At 45.7% G+C, this 17,768-nt stretch overlaps 1 protein-coding gene across 2 annotated transcripts in view; it reads right to left on the bottom strand.

The window, feature by feature from the left end:
• Positions 1-3,464: 3,464 nt before the first annotated feature.
• TTL (tubulin tyrosine ligase) overlaps positions 3,465-17,768 on the bottom strand; it is a 36,351-nt gene continuing 22,047 nt past the window's right edge. The window contains exons 6-7 of one of the 2 annotated variants that reach the window (XM_052647976.1): positions 14,143-14,286; positions 3,465-7,100 (exon numbers count right to left, since the gene is read on the bottom strand). In XM_052647976.1, coding sequence (XP_052503936.1) covers positions 6,986-7,100; positions 14,143-14,286 — 259 coding nt within the window. In that variant the 3' untranslated portion in view covers positions 3,465-6,985. The remainder of the gene's footprint in view (positions 7,101-14,142; positions 14,287-17,768) is intronic. The other variant, XM_052647977.1, reaches the window with a different exon arrangement.

Genomic DNA, 17,768 nt, shown 5'->3' with positions numbered 1-17,768 from the left:
TGACAATTTTTTTCTTAAAGCCTATTTTATCTAATATTTGTTTGGCCATCTAAGCTCTCTCTGAGTTACTGTTTGATGGTATATTTTTTCTCATACCTTCACCTCTTGTGTCTTTGAATCTAAAGACCGTCTCTTGTAGATAGCATAGAGTTGGATTGTGGTTGTTTTGTTTTTTTATCCATTTTGCCAGTCTCTACCTTTTGATTGGAGTCTTTAATCCATTTGCATTTAATGAAAATACTGGTAAGATAGGAATTTATGTCTACATTTTGCTATTTGCTTTGTATATGCCTCCTACCTCCCCCATTCCTTCATTACTGCCTTTTCTTTTGCTAAATATTTTCTAGTGTAATATTTTCCACCAGGGCTTCTCTGGTGGCTCAGATGGTAAAGAATCCGTCTGCAATGCGGGAGACCTGGGTTCAATCCCTGGGTTGGGAAGATACCCTGGAGGAGGGCATGGCAACCCATTCCAGTATTCTTCCCTGGAGAATCCCCATGGACAGAGGAGCCTGGCAGGCTACAGTCCATAGGGGTCACAAAGAGGTGGACACAATTGAGTGACTAAGCGGCACAGTGTAATATTTTAGTTCCCATGTCCCTTTTTACTATATATTAAAGTCATTTTCTTAGTGGTTAATGTGTCTTGGGGGGGATCTCTTTGAATCTATTCTATTTAGAGTTCACTGAACCTCTTGAATGCATTTTAATGGTTTTCATCAGAGGGAAAGTTTTTGACTACTTCTTCTAGTATGTTTTAGGATTCCTGTTATGTCTATGTTGCTGTACATATATATTTCTGGAGCCTGTTCATTTTTCCCTCATTCTTTTTTCTTTCTATTCCTCAGACTAGATGATCTCAACTGAATTCAGATTCACTGATTCCTTCTTCTTTTGCCAGCTCAAACCTGCTTTTGAACACCTCTATTAAATTTTTCATTTGCTTTATCATACTTTCCAATGCCAAAATTTCTACTTTGCTTTATTCAGAAAACAATTTCTATTTCTTTAATGATATTGTGTCTTTGGTGACACATCATTCTCTTTTATTTCTTTAAACATATTTTAAATAGCTGAATTAAAGTGTTTATGTAGTTAAGTTCAATGCCTGCGCTTCTTCAGGGATGATTCCTATGGACTGTTCCCTCTGTGGGGCATGCTTTCTTTTTCTTTGCATGTCCCATAACTTGTGATCAAAACGTTGATAATACTATGGGGCAATGTTGGAAAACCACTCTTACCTCCTCAGGGTTTATTGTTGTTTTTTTAGTGACTTTCCTGAACTAGTTCTGTCAAGCCTGTATTTTTTGATGTATGGCCACTGAAGGGTCTGCTCTGTCAGCTTAGTGGTCAACTAATGATTCTACAGAGATTTCCTTAAACACTTGGAACAAGTACATCTCCCAGTCTTTGGCACAGGACTGTGTGTGTATGTTTGTGTGTGTGTGAAAGGTATGCCTTCATGCTCAGGCAAGCAGTTTACATCCCTGCCTTAGTCTTCACTTCCTGCTTGTGAATATCCTCCTAGTCAGACAGAGGTGAAGGCTGAGGGAATTCAGTTCTCCTCTGGGCACATACACAGCCTACACTTGTATTTTTAGGAATATACTGAAGCTTTTCAAAACTTATGAACATCTCATTCCCCATCTTTCCCTTCTAAGTTTTTTGTTCTTCCAGCTGCTAAAACCATCTCAGCAAGTTGAGGTGTTAAACAGTTGTTGCTGATTATTTTTTAACAAAATGCACCCAGGGATAGGCTGCTCACAGTGGGCACACTCTAAGACGGGTCAAATAAAATAAACTCTAAGATGAGGACTTACATGAAACTGCCAGTCAGGCCAAATAAGAACACCTCATTAGGGATGGAGCTTTGGGTGAGCTCCAGCACCATTCTGTACCCTCTAATGGCTGCTAGGCTGCTGGGTTTCACCAAGACTCTGAGGCTCTTGGTTTCCAAGGCTATCACAGAGATGATATAAAGATGATATCACAGAGATGATATAAAGGAGATGAAAATGGGGCAAGTTAAAACATCACCAAACTTGCTGTTCTTATCAATATGCAAACATTTTTCTTTAATAAATGCTTCCTGGATTGTTGCAAGCTTTTGGCTAATTTGCCACTGTTCTCATTGTTTTATGCAAGATGGGATTTTCAGAGGCTCTTACTCCACTATTCCCCCTGATGTCTTCACCTGTGAATTTTGAAAACGAATTTTGATTGTAGCAATCTTCAAGTTGTGCCAGCAAGTATCCCATGGACAGGGACTCATTTTCCTTTGTCTTTGGGGATGCTTTGGGGAAAACCTCTTTAAAATATTACTGGAACTTTTAGGCCATGGGAGAATGTCAGCTTAAGGGGAGGGGGCAGCTACTAACAGCAAATGGGACCAGGCTCTAAAAGAAGTTCTTTGAACCTGTCCACTCTCAGGATTATAAGTAGCTGCTTGCCTGGGTTCATGCATGTCTGCTGATCTCTGCACCCTACCCATGCAGTCCCCACTGAATCCAGTGGGTATGTGTTATGTCACATCAGAAACCTGTTTGGAGTGGGGTGTTTAAGCCAAGGTTTCTGGTGGGGAAGCTGTTATGCAAGGCAGGCCAACTATACACGGGAAAGGAGTTCAAAGCATCCAGCCTCAGTTGGATGGTTTGTCCACAAGTTACAAGTTTAATTACAGTTTACATAAGTGAAGCCCTTTCTAGGGTCTGAGGTGAGACCAGCAGGTACTGATGTGGTGATGGTTTAGTCGCTAAATTGTGTTCGACTCTTAACGACCCCATGGACTGTAGCCTGCCAGGCTCCACTGTCCATGGGATTCTTCAGGTAAGAATACTGGAGTGGGTTGCCATTCCCTTCTCCAGGGGATCTTCCTGACCCAGGAATCAAACCCAGGTCTCCTGCATTGGAGGCAGATTCTTTACCAACTAAGCTACAAGGGAAGCCGCTAGGTATTTATATGGCCTTAGTAAAGTCTTAAGGACTTCCTGAACTTCTGGCTAGTTGGAGAAGGAGCCTCACTTTAAAGCACACAATCTGCAGCATGATTCAGATAATATACATGTCATGTAAAACATGATGGACTCGATTTTGGTTGCTGAAATTGCTCAGTGCATCATCCTGGAGCAGCTCACAGTTTTAAAGGACAAGTCTATTGGCTTACATACCAACATTCTTAGGTCAACAAACAATGGCCATGTGTGTGCTTATTTTTGCATGGCCCGTGAGCTAAGTTTTGTTTTCTTAATATTTTTTAAGAGTTAAGGAAAAAAAAAGAAGAATATGCAAGAGAGACCTAGTTGGGCTTGCAAAGCCTAGAATATTTTCTACCTAGCCCTTTATAGAAAAAGTCTGCCTGCCTCTAGTTTAACAGAATCACAGATTCCAATAACCAGGCATATCGGAGGACAGTCAACACCCACAGTAAGATGAGAGAACCAAAGGGGACAAAAACACTTGAATACAATTCCTTTAATGCTCCAGGCATTCAAACATTCATAGAATTGCCTTGTTTCAAAAGTCATTTCCTCTTAGGTACAGATTCTGTGTCCAGGAGCAGAGACAGTTTTCTCCACGGCACCCACTAGTGCTGCGGGGACCCTCTCCAGCACGTTGTCTTCTCTGGTAGAGTCCCCACGACCCATGGCAAGGCTGGACGCACCCCTGCTTGACACAACCTCCACTTTAATGGAAACACCCTTCGTAGCGTTACCACAGCTCGTGGGTCCGTCTGTTTCCGGCACAACCAGACGTTCCAAGTCTGGGACCATCACCCTGAGGCGCTCCTGAAACACCACATTAGCTGGTTAAGTCCACCAGCACCTGCTCCACTTTATCAGACAGACACTGAGGCACTTTCATGTCCTGGGGAAACAGAGTTTACAGTCATCATAGGAGTCCAGTGAGACAGAAGGGGCTTTCCTCTCAATAATTCATTTGTAACCCTAACACATGTTTAGCAGATTTATAAATTCATGTCTGGTTACATTTGACAACAAGGCTTCACAAAGTAGATGAAAGCAGATTTAAGTAGATGAAAGCACGGCTGAGTTTCCAAAGGCTATGACGGGGAGCAGAGAGAGAGAACTTGTTTGGATGGAATATGCTGTATATCACGTCAGCATCCGGTCATCCTTAAAGAAATGCCTGGCCTTCCACAAGGAATTAAAAAAAAATCTCTAACCCTTATTGGATTCTTCCAAGGTAATAATGTTATCCGTCCTTCCTTCTCCAGCAGTGGTTCGAGGCATCTCAATGCATCTGACGCCTGAGGTTCAGGCCTAATGGGCCAGGGGGTCATGAGGAGGGAGGTGTGGACACCAACATTCTTTAAAGCTTCCCCAGTGACTCCAGCAAATTATCTGCATTGAGAACCTTGGTCCTCAGGGCTCTCCAGCCTTCCTAATCTCCTGTGTTCTCACTGAATGCCCTTGAGGTAGTCCCTGGATCAGGCAACAAGTTCTTCCACAAGATAAGAAACTAAGGCACAGAGGTTCATGGGTTTTTCTGATGCTGTGCAGCCAATGAGTCGAGACTGAAATCAACATCTCCAAACACCACCACCACCTCCTTCCCTAGCAACTGGCGACACGAACACAGACTACACGGATGAAGACTGACGGGGGCGAGGCATGACCATCTGTGCCACAGATACCACTGAAGGATATGGAAGAGTTCTGTGCCAGCTGCTCTCCCTGATCAGACATAAATGCACAAAACAGATACTTATTTGAAACCACGTGAGGAATGAAGCATAACTTCCTCTTTAAAGCCTTTCTTCCCTCACATATATTGCTATCAATTCTGTTTTCTTAGAAAACCCATCAAAATCCACAGACTTCCTAACACCTGGATTCTTAGTTGTGCCACTGTAAAAGACACTGGAAAATTCTCAAATGTCCCTGTAATTTAGGTCCAAAAGATCATTACAAATCTGCATTTGCTTGTGACGGGACTACAAAATTCTCCCCGCTTTTTTTTCCCTCTTGTTTTTTGGCCGCTCTGGGCAGCATGCAGGATCTTAGTTCCCCAACCAGGGATTGAACCGGTGCCCCATCTAGTGCAAGTGTGGGGTCTTAACCACTGAACAGCCAGGGAAGTCCCCGAAACCTCCCTACTTTTCCCATCACTGGCCCACACAGACTTCCCAAGCCCCAGAACCCTACACTTTCTCCATGGGTGCGCACCTGCCCACAGTCTACTCAGAATCTCCCCAAACACTAACCCATCAGCTGCTCTGGGCCTCTAGGATTCCAGTAACACTTGTTTTATTTTGCTCTGGATGCAAACTTCATCATCTATACATTCTGGGTAACCACTGGCATGTTTATTTTTTAATTCTAAACTGCCGGGTGAGCCCAGCCGGCTGGGCCTTCCTCCACTTTACTGAGACACAATACTTTCACATCCCACACCCACTGGTGCATCCATGAAATCATTTCCATCATTCCTTTTTTTACCATCAGCTCCCACATCTCATCATATTTGAAGCTGCTTTTTCTTTGCTTTGTAAAAAAGTCTCTCCTGGCTGCAGAACTCTTTTCTGATGACAAATGGAGATGAATAAGGGAGGGCACCTGTGCCAGAGAGAAGGACAGCACCTATCCCCACCCCCAGGCCCAGGGTCCTGGGGTGGAGGGTGCATGCCTGTTCAGTGGGTCTGCGGGGATTCCCATGCATTGTGCACTCAGCTCACACTGGACACAAGTGGCATGTGGGGGCTCCTTCTTGCTAGTGAGGTGGCCTCCCAGAAAGTCTGTAGAATATTCATCCATGCCGTGGGTAGTAGAAACTACACCTAAGGGGACACTGCTAACGTTTGCTGATTGACAGGGTGCCATGTGCCGCTCTGAAACCACACCTTTTCCATTTCAAGAGATTCTCCCTTTTGGGTGAGACATACACTGATCCACAGGCTCTCCCGGACGTTGAGAGGAACAAGGAGACGAAAAATCTTCCCTGGAACAAAACCTAACCTTCCAACTCTTAAAAAAGGTGTATAAAGAGCAAGAAAAACAAAATGGGGAGGAGCCCCCCGGGGTGGGGTAGGGTGAGGGGAATTCTACTCTCCTGGAGGGCTTTCTAACAAAAGTTAAATCCTCCGAAAAATGAACAAAAGGGAACCTGTCCAAAGGGCATGTAGAATTCTGGTTAAAACAAGCTGATTTGAGAATCACCATCGTCATATTTCAAAGACCCATCCCACCACCCACACACACCCAGCTATTAAGTAAAGCAAGACACCGTGTTTTTTCCTCTCTCATGCTTATTGAATGCTTATGGGTTCACAGCAAACTTTGCTGCTTGGTTTCTAAAACATGCAGAGAGCAGACTGAGAGCAGCGTTCGGCGCCCAGTCCACGCCAGCCCTGACTGGTGACCGGCCAGACACCATCAGGATCGGGGTGAGCACGCCCCCTGGTGGCGAGGCGGCGCCTGCACAGCCAGGCCCCAGGGACAGATGGTGAGCACGTGTCCAGACGGTTGGGGGAATGACGGGGACGAGCTGGGGGGACTCATTGGCCACCTCCTGAGTGCTCTCACATCCCGTCCCCACCCCAGACCGGAGGCCGCAGCTGGGCACAGAGCTAAGGCACTAACGCAGCAGTGGACAGTCACCAACCAGGTCCGACAGCTGCCACCCCTGGGAAGGAGACGCCCTGCTGCTCAGAACGCTGCCTTAGGATATAATTCAGATCTTTTCAAAGAATGAGAAGTAAAGTAAGTACATCCCTGTTTTTGCCCCTTAGAAGAATATCTGGCTCTCCCGTCTGAGAAATGTGCTGCAGTTTTCCAATCTCCGTAGCAGGGCCGAGAGCGTCACCTGGGGACCTCTGGGCAACCAATCACTCCTGGGGGAAGCTCCTTTGTTTTCTCCCAGCACATCTCTCCGAGTTGCGCTTGACAGCAATTCAGACACATCTCCTTCTCCTGGGCAGGGCCCCCTCGCTTGCTTCTTCTGAGGCATCTCTGCGCACCTCCCTGGGTCACAGCTTGATGAAGGTGGCCGGCTGGGGGGGCTGCTGCTCCGCATCCGGGGGCGGGAAGACGCTGGCAATGGCTATGTCCACGATGCCCTGGCACAGCTCTGCATAAAGCTTCCTGAAACAGGTTTGGAGATCTGTTATTGAGGATGCACATCAAAGTGCAGGAGAAAATCAAAGGTGTTTTTTTAAAATCAGGATTGTTTAGTTGCTAGGTCCTATCCAACTCTCTTCCAACTCCATGGACTATAGCCAACCAGGCTCCTCTGTCCATGGGATTTCCCAGGCAAGAATACTGGAGTGGGTTGCCATTTCATTCTCCAGGGGATCTTCCTGACTCAGAGATTGAACCCGAGTCTCTGGTTTCTCCACATTGGCAGGTGGATTCTTTACCACTGCACCACCTAGGAAGCTCTTTCACCAGGATCTGCCCCAAAATTCCACCTGGTATTTATAAGACATGTGCCAACTGTCCATACAAATACTGTAGGAAGTACTACTGCATGAAGATAAAGCGTCCACTTAATGGATATTTCTGGAAGGTCTTGCAGGTGAACAGACAAGGCAACGCCTGCTCTAACTGCCTGCAGGGGAGACAGGCAATTCCAAAGAGAACAGGGCCATCTTGCCTGTCTGTGGGGGGTACACATGGAGACACAGGCTCTCCCCAAGGAAAGCACCCGCGTGCTGTGGTCGAGGGGCCTTTAAGGAAGACTCCTCAGAGTAATAGCTCATCTGAGACCTGGAGAATGAGTGACAACGGACAGAGAATGGGTGACAGGGCAGAAAAGAGGAGGAAGGAGAGGGGAGTCAGACACAGAGAACGAGGGTGGTAAGATCATCAGTAGCATTTTTCTAGAGGCCACATATACATGTTAATATACAATATTTCTGTTTCTGACTGACTTCACTCTGTATGACATTCTCTGATTCCATCCATGTCTCTACAAATGATAAAATTCTGTTCCTTTTTAGGGCTGAGTAGTGTTCCACTGTATACACACACCACACTTCTTTACAAGTCCTCTCATTTGCAAAGCAGAGATAGAGACACAGACGTAGAAACAAATGTATGGACATCAAAGCGGGAAGGGGTGGGTGGGATGAACTGAGATTGGGATTGACACACATATACTGTGCATTTATATAAAACAGATAACTAATGAGAACTTACTGCATAGCATAAGGAACTCTACTCGGAGCTCTGTGGTGAGCTAAATGGGAAGGCAATCTAAAGAAGAGGGCATATATGTATAAGTATAGTTGATTCGTGGACTTCCCTGGTGGCTCAGATGGTAAAGAATCTGCCTGCAATGCAGGAGACCCAGGTTCAATCCCTGGGTTGGGAAGATTCCCCTGAAGAAGGGAATGGCTACCCCCTCCAGTATTCTTGCCTGAAGAATCCCATGGACAAAGGAGCCTGATGGACTACAGTCCATGGGGTCACAGAGTTGGACAGGACCAAGTGACAAACACTTCCATAGCTGATTCACTTTGTTGTAAAGCAACTATACTCCAATAAAAGTTAAAAATAATAAATAAAAAAGAATGAGGGTGAGATACAGAGACAAAGGAGGGGAGGGAGAAAGAGAGAGAAGGATGAGAGAGAGGAAGGGCCATGCAAATATAGGGAGGGGCACCCACCAAGCAGAGAACTCAGGAAATCTGGGAAAGGAGACCACTGCAGTGTGAGGCAGGGGACAAGGTGGGGCCTGCCGCCACATGCTGGCACCTGGACTTCAGCCAGAGGCCAAGGAACCACCAAAGCCAAGGAGGAAAACCTCCCATCCAGAGCTATAAGGAGGCCCTCAAACTCCACACCCCCTTGTTCCCTACAGGACTTTTGTCTGCTTCACACAGCAGTGTATGAGGCGAGCTCTTTTAGGACTGGCTCCAACACAGGGAGGGCTTCCCAGGTGGCGCTAGTGATGAAGAACCTGCCTGCCAATGTAGGAGATGTAAGAGATTCAGGTTTGATCCCTGGGTCGGGAAGATCCCCTGGAGGAGGGCATGGCAACCCACTCCAGTATTCTTGCCTGGAGAACCCCATGGACAGAGGAGCCTGTTGGGCTACAGTCCATGGGGTTGCAAAGAGTTGGACATGACCGAAGCGACTTAGCACACACTCATGTCAACACAGGGAAAAACCAGAGACATATGGTTCAAAGAGAAAATCCACATCTGAGATGATGCTCTGGGCCAGATGTGCCTATTTGCTATGTGCCTAACTTGCTCAGGACTGCTGGGATACAGGTGGCAGGCATCTAGGCCAGCCCAACCTGGAGGAACAGAGGTCTTCACTGTCCTGACTTCCAGAAGACGCTATCTCCCAATCTCCACCAGGTGGGAAATTTTCACAACCGAATTCCGGTCCCTCCTGATCCAGTGGCAAATCTCTGCTTTTCTCCTCATCACAGAAACTTTCTCCCACCCTCATCCCCTTCTACTGCCCTTGAGGCTGGAATTGCTATGTCCTAACCTTTTGTAAGGCCCTCTGGGAAGAGAGCTCGTGCAAATCCATGCTTCTCTTGTCTGTCTTGGTAAGCCCTAACTACCAGCTGACCTTCGTTTCTCCTGCGAGATGTCTGCTCTTTCCTATCTCCCCTCCCCCCACCCCCCAGCCCCTGCTTCTTCTGTCTACATGGATCAAGCCCCAGGGTCTAGGCTACACCACTCAACCTTCCCCTTCTGAAGGGACAATGATCAGGAGGCCAGCACAGGAAGGGTGGTAGCGTGGGTCTTAGTAGTCTTGGGTCTTGGCAAGTCACCAAGAGCCAGAACCATTGAAACAGACAGTGTTTGGTGTTCCATGAAGCGTGTCATTAGTCACCTTGGGAAAGCTTTTCTGAAAGGGATGCTGGGGGTGGGGGGAGAGGACATAGCTTCAGCCTCGTCAAGTCAACTAACAACTTTGATATTTCTGGCATAGGAGGTACCCAATATACAAGCAAGTATGGGTCTTTGAACATCCTGCTATGTTCATACAGCAAGATAAGTAAGTCCTGTTTTAACATCTGCACAACAATGAAACCGTGCCACCTGAATAAAGACTTTCCTTTGACTACACCATCGTATCATCATCTCCATCAACTCTCTTCCCATTTGTCCTTTAGGAAGCAAGGATAAAGGCATTTGAAAGTTTATTTCTTTCATGGACTTCCCTGATGGTCCAGTGGTTAAGACTTTCCCTTCCAATGAAGAGGGCACAGGTTTGATCCATGGTCGGGGAACTAAGATCCTCCATGCCTTGAGGCATGGCCAAAAAAAAAAAACCAAATCAGGAAAAATTATATATCATTGTTATATATTAAAAAAAGTTTACTTCCTTCAGCATAAGAACAGAACCCATCCACCTCATGGTGTGGCCTGGGTCCCTTGGGGCTTTCCAAGCCACCTCACAGTAAGCCCCCCATTTCAAGAGCTCTCCCTACTCAAAATTATGCACCTGAAAGATAGAAGAGCTTCCCTTGTGGCTCAGTGGTATAGAATCCACCTGCAATGCAGAAGACCTGGGTTCAATTGCTGGGTCAGGAAGGTCCCCTGGAGAAGTGATTGGCTACCCACTCTAGTACTCTTTCCTGGAGAATCCCATGGACAGAGGAGCCTAGAAAGCTACAGTACATGGGGTTGCAGAGTTGGATACGACTGAGTAACTAACACTTTCACTTCACTTCTTCTAGAAGATAGAATCTGTTTCTTTTCTATGACAGCAACTGTAACTCAAAATAATTCATACAATAATTGACTGGGCAGTGTCCAGCTCCCTCCTCCAGTGGACTCTTTAAGGATGTTCATTTTTACATGTTTCTCAAAACCCCACTCTTCTCTAGACCCCACTGCTCTCATCAGGACTCTGAGCAAAGGGGATCCAGCAGATGGGAAGTAGCTTTGAGGGGCTAGCGAGATGCAGCCCAGAGAAGACAGCAAACCCTGATGCCCAGTGGCTTTTCACTAGAGGCCTCTGTCAGGCTCCAGCATGACCAGATCCTGCAGAGCATCTCAGCAAGCAAGTGAGCCTTCGCCAGTGTGTGGATGCCACTAATGGAAAAAGAGGTCAAGGATATTACTCATCACTCCAAGTGAACTGAGAAATTGCTGTTTCTCTGCTCTCTCTAGCCTTCAATCCTTACATGAATAAAAGAGGGAGATCCACCTTTTCCTATCCAGAGACTAGAGGTCAACCCTTGAGCCAAAGATGGAGGCAGAATTGACCAGGCCTGATGGACAGAACCTTGGGGGTCATGGAAAGGGGGAGGCTGGGTCTTAGTTGGGTTTCTGGCTCAGGACCCCCAAAAAGGGGAGCTGGACATTCACTGAGATGGGCAGCTCTGGGGTGGGATGCCCACTGGACATCCACACAGCTCCTCGCAGGATGCCGGGAAGACAGGTGCAGATACTGGCCTGGGACTCAGGGATACAATGTAATTGGCTGGCTTTAAAATCCAGGAGTGCAAGATGGGCTTGGCTGGAGACCTGGAAAGGGCAGTTTCTGTGAGAGTGGATGGAAGGCAGCCTGGAGCGGACCACAATGTGCATGGGGACCGAGGAAGAGGAGACAGTGTGCGCAGATGTGGCTTCTCCAGATGTGTGGCTGTGGGCATTTCCCTGGCGGTCCAGGATTAAGGTTAAGATTTAAGGATTAAGGATTAAGGTTAAGACTGTGCTTCTAGTGCAAGGGGTGCAGGTTCGATCCTGAGTCGGGAAACTAATAAGATCCCACACACCACGCAGAGTGGCCAAAAAAACCCAAGTGTGGCTGTGAAGGGAGCAGGGAGGGAGTGGTCAGTGGAGCAGGACAGGGCATCAGAGGAGGGCATTTTTTTTTTCCTTTTGGCCTCACTGCACAGCAGGCGTGTGGGATCTTAGTTCCCTGACTAGGGACTGAGCTTGTGCCCTCTGTATAAGACACATGGAGTCTTAACCACTGGACCACCAGGGCAGTCCAGGAGGGTTCTTTGTAATCACTGGGGAAATCTGCTGGGTACCACATGCTGGTGGGAAGTATTCAGCAAAGAGGGAGAAGGTAGCTGAGCACAGCATCCTCATCCTGCCCTCCTGCCTGGAGGGAGGGGACTGCGTCAGAGCACAAGGAGGGACGTACAGCTGACAGGAAGGACAGGAGAAGGCAGGCACCCCTAAGGACGTGATGAAGGGAGAATGTGAAAGGTTTCACACCCCTCCACCCCAGCCTCCCTCACTCTCCTCCTCCTTCAGATCTCAGTCCCAAGCATCACCTCCCAAGGGGACCTTGTGCTCAATTTTATTATCTTCTAACATCTTTCACTCTATGACAGCGTGTATCCCAGTCTGTCATCTGTATTTCTCTTGTCCTTGGTCCTTCCCAGTCTCCCTCTACAAAGGGTGGACCTAGGTCTCTCGGTACAAAGGCTGAGACCCAGAGCCCAATCCGGGGCCAGGCAGGTGACAGGGACCTAACAAGTACCGTTAGCTGCAGGCATGGATGAAGCTGCAACCTTTGAGGATGAAGTGCGATGACTCCCATACATGGAAGGTTTCCCATAGGTAGACTCCAACTCACCTATACCCTCACCTTTTCTTACCCCACAACACTCACGCCATGCTGCAGCCAGACTCCTCCTTGGAGGAGTGGAAGCTCCCTGAGGGCAGGGTCTGTTCATCTGCACATCTCCCCTAGAGCCTGGCCCAGAGCAAGGTGCGGCTGGAAGCTGGGTCCCTTTCCCCTTGGCACAGGTGACTCTCTCCTCTTCCAACCCAGCTTCAGCTCCACCATGTCCATGGCACCTTCTCAGACCACCTCCTGTTCAGGGAGCCCCTGAAATGCTTGCTCATCACTATCTCCCCCACTCACGGGACCAGCTGACCCATCACCTTGCCACACAAGAGGGTCTTGGCTGCTACTACTGGCTTTGTTTGGAACTTTCACGGCATCCACCACCCACCTCAGCACAGGCTAAATGGTCAGCTCATATGGGAAGGAGATGGAAAAGGGAATGACTCGACAAGGGCCCCTGCTGGCCAGGGTCCAACCAAAGCACTACCACCGCTGGTACATCCTCCTTGACATCATTCAAAGGGTCTACGCTAGAAGACCCAGTAATGCGCTTCCCAGGTGGTGCTAGTGGTAAAGAACCCACCTGCCAATGCAGGAGACCCAAGAGACATGCGTTCGATTCCTGGTTTGGGAAGATCCCCTGGAGAATCCCATGGGCAGAGGAGCCTAGTGGGCTCCATGGGGTTGCAAAGAGTTGGACATGCTGAAGGACTTAGCAAGCATTCTTAGACACCCTGGAAATGGGAGCTCACCCCGTGTCAAGACAGACTACCCCACCTGTGGAACCAAATTCCCACTTGTTAAAATCCAGTGGTGGTAGTTCCGTTTTTAGTTTTTTAAGGAACCTTCATACTGTTCTCCATTCTGGCTAATTTACATTCCAAACAATAGTGCTACAGGATTCCCTTTCCTCCACACCCTCTCCAGCACTTATTGGTTATATATTTTTTGATGATGGCCATTCTAACCCATGTGAGGTGATAGCTCATTCAAAAAGACACAGGCATACCAATGTTCACTGAACCACTATTTACAATGGCCAGGACATGGAAGCAACCTAGATGTCTATCAACAGATGAATGAATAAGAAGATGTGGTACGTATACAGTGGACTATATTACTCAGCCATAAAAAGGAATAACATTGGGTCATTCGTAGAGACATGGATGGACCTAGAGTCTGTCATACAGAGTGAAGTCAGAAAGAGAAAAACAAATACCACATATTAATGCATATATGTGCAATCTAGAAAAGTGGAACAGACAAATCTATTTGCAGGGTAGAAACAGACATGCAGATGTAGAGAGTGAATACGTGGACACACGAGGGGAGGGGAGGGTGGGACAAACTGGAAGATTAGGACTGATACATATATACACTATCAAGTGTAAAACCGCTAGCTAGCGGGAAGCTGCTGTATAGCACAGTGAGCTCAGCTGGGTGCTCTGTGATGACCTAGAGGGGTGGGATGAGGCGGTGGGAGGGAGATTCAAGAGGGAGGGGATATATTATCCATGTAGCTGATTCACTTCGTTGTACAGCAGAAATCAACACAACATTGTAAAGTAACTATAGCCCAATAAAAACACGCACACACAAAAAAAACCCCAGTGGTGTTCAGACTTACTGAGCACAAGCAGGGGCGCCGTTGACTTCGATGAGCCAGACCTTCAGCTCCTCATCCACCATGAAGTCAAAGCCGAAGAGCTGGAAGCTCTGGTAAGGGAGGTGCTTGGTGCTGATGGCGGGCTCTATGCTCATGAGGCAGCTCCTACAGGGCACAGGGAAGAGCTTGCTGAGGATGGGGTGGTCTGGGCAGCAAGACCAGGGGAGGGGTGCTTGGATGATTTTACATCCAGTGTGCTGATGAAAACTGGCCTTGGCTTAATTCTCTCTTTTAAATGTATTACCAATAGATTATTCAAGGAGATGCAACTTATTTGTTAGAAAACTCTGCCATCACTCTTATTCTGACAAGTATTGGCTGCTTTCCCAGCAAGCGCTGAGTCATCACAGTTCCTTTAAGTGTGGGTTCCTCCAACGGGTGGGCTGCTACCACATCTCCTGATAATAAACAAAACACTTCTATATATTGTTGCCATATTTAAAAAAATGGCCCACCATTTTGTGACACAGAATTTGCAAGGAGAAGGCTGATCTCATTCATTTCTTTCACAAGCTCCACTTTGTTGCTTTTAACTAAAAGCCTTATATGCTGAAACAAGATATTGAAATATGGGACTGTATTAAGGTCAACTACTGTTTGCAAAAATTAGAGGATTTTAGTGACAAGGAAAAGTTGAAAGTGAATCTTAGAAACCATGATGAAATAGTACATGAAGCCTGAGGTCATGCTGCCGAAGCCAGAATCTCAGACAAATTTTTTAACCTCTTTAAGCCAAGTGTTGATGTCATTGTCTGTGAAACTGGGGTAAAAATAACACATATTCCCAGTGCTGAGATGGTTCAGTGATATAACTACCTAAAGAACTTGTCATACCTCCTGGAAGCTGGGAGGCATCTAATGAATGCTGTTACTAGTGAACAAGTATATTTTATTAATTTATCATTAATTTTGGATAGTCATGAATCTATTACTTATGAATGAGAAAGAACTCTTATCCAGTACAACATCCCAGAAAGTCTATGCCATTTCTATTTTATAAAACTCTTCCCTGGTTTTTCCCTCAATTGGATATTGGGGCAAAATATTTATTTCAGTAAACACAGTATGTCAGGATGACTCTAAGAATATCAGAGATAGCTCTCCTTCTATGCAAGCTATATATTTAGAAGGAAAAAGATGTGTCTTATAAGTAGGTTTTGGCTTATGACTTTAAAGAACTGGGGCTTCCCTGGTGGTCCCGTAGTTAAGAATCTGCTTGCCAATGCATGGGACACAGGTTCAACTCCTGAGCTGGGAAGACCCCACATGCTGCAGGGCAACCATGCCAGTGTACCACAACTACCGAGCATGCTCTGCAATGAGAGGCCACCACAATGAGAAGCCTGGTGCTTCAGTGAAGAGTAGCCCCTGCAACCGCAGCTAGAGAAAAGTCCACCCAGCAAAGAAGATTCAGCACAGCCAAAAATAAATAAAAATCTTAAAATAAATAATAAACAACAAGAGAATTGAGGCTTCTGTGAACTTGGAATCACGGTCTTGCTTCCCCAACCTCCCTCCAACAGTCCCCCACCCCAAATCATCAGTTTCCTTCTTTTTTTCTACAAAGGGGAAAAGCTTTCTATAGATGTGTTCAAACCTCTAAAAATCATTTTGACAGCTATTTAAGAACCAGCTGGAATAAAATTTCTTCTCCCATTCACCTCTAACCTCCAAGTCGCTTTTATTTTATAAAACTCTTCCCTGATTTTTCTCTCAACTGGATGTTGGGGAAAAATATTTATCTTAGTGAACACAGTATGTCAGGATGACTCTAAGGATATCAGAGAAAGCTGTCCTACTCAGCTGTATATGTAGAAGGAAAAAGATGTGTCTTATAAATAGGTTTTGGCTTATGACTTTAAAGAAGAACTGGGGCTTCTGTATTCTGCAGTTTCTGTATTTCATCTCTATGAGAGAATACCCTTGACTTCTGTAATTAAAATGTTCTTTGCAATATTATAATTAAGAAAAAATTTAAAATTTAATGGGTTCTCATGATAAAAAGTTTATTACATTTAAAATTTTTTCTTAAATACAAAAACAATACTAAAGGATAAAGAATAAAAAGCAAAAGAAACAATACACTCCAGCACTTATAGGAAAAATCAGAAGTCAGAACCAAATCAAAACAAAATATTTTTTATTTGTTGGGAGTTCAAGTTAATAAATCACTTCAGAAGAATTTTTTTTAAATATAGTGTATCTAATGTTTTTTTTTTAGCTGGAGTAGGAAGTCTGGGGGAAGTTAGCTGGGGGAGAAAAAAAAGAACATAAGATTCAGGAGGAGCTTTTATAGCTCTTGAGTAGGAACACTGTCTGAGTGGCACAGAACAATGGGAAGGAGGGGGATGGCAAATATCAAATACATCTTCTGCCTAAAATAGGAATTCTTTCTTCAGTATATTTGATTTGTCTGGTGTCAGAATTCTAAGCATGTATAATCCCTGAAGAAATGGAACTCTGAGCCTTGTAATTTTTCTGCTGGACTCTATGTGGGAATGTTGTTATTTTTATTGTTTAGTTGCTCAGTCGTGTCTGACTCTTTGTGACCCCATGGACTGTAGCCTGCCAGGTTCCTCTGTCCATAGGGATTCTCCAGGCAAGAATACTGGAGTGGGTTGCCATTTCTTTCTCCAGGGGATATTCCCAACCCAGGGATTAAACCCCACGCATCTCCTGCGTTGGCAGGCAGATTCTTTACCACTGAGCCATCAGGGAAGCCCAGTATAAGAACACATTAAGGAAAAAAGTTCAGTCATCATGACAGGGTGGCAGCGACAGGGCAGATACACAGACACAGAACAGAACAGAGATCCCAGGAACAGACTCTCGCATAAATGACCACCTGATTTACAACAGGAAGGGACACCAAAACGTGGTGGGGAAGGGACAGTCACATGTACAAGTGAGCCTGGGTCAACAGGATGTATTTCCAGAAAAACATGACACTTGACATAAAACAATTCAGAGAGGTTACAGGTCTAAAATATGAGAGAAAACCCAGAGGCCCATCAACTCCAGAAAGGATAAACCATGGACCACTCACACAGTGGAATATGACACAGAAACAATATTGAAAAAATCGGAACACAAAGCAAGAACTACAGTATAATTCCACTTATATTAAGTTTAAGAACAAGCAAAAAGGATCTATGGTGATAAAAGTCAGAATGGCTATCTCTGGCAGAGAGTATATATTTTGAGGGAGTTCAAGGGTATCTTTTAGGATGCCGTAAATATTTTATATCCTGATTTGCATTATGATTAGATGAATGTATGCATAATTTAAAATTCACTAGATTTTTACCATATATGTACATTTCTCCAAATAATGTATTACCTTAGCTTTGCTTGTTTTTCAATTTACATGAATAGGGCCAGTTCGTAATTTTTTGCGTGACATTATGAGATCCAACCAGTCCATTCTAAAGGAGATCAGTCCTGGGTGTTCATTGGAAGGACTGATGCTAAGGCTGAAACTCCAATACTTTGGCCACCTCACGCAAAGAGTTGACTCATTGGAAGACTCTGATGCTGGGAGGGATTGGGGGCAGGAGGAGACGGGGATGACAGAAGATGAGATGGCT

Source organism: Budorcas taxicolor, chromosome 11 (genome assembly GCF_023091745.1).
Source record: "Budorcas taxicolor isolate Tak-1 chromosome 11, Takin1.1, whole genome shotgun sequence".
In the NCBI taxonomy this organism is placed as follows: Eukaryota; Metazoa; Chordata; class Mammalia; order Artiodactyla; family Bovidae; genus Budorcas; species Budorcas taxicolor.
Note: the sequence above shows the minus strand (reverse complement) of the source record. Positions and strands in the feature narration are given on the sequence as shown.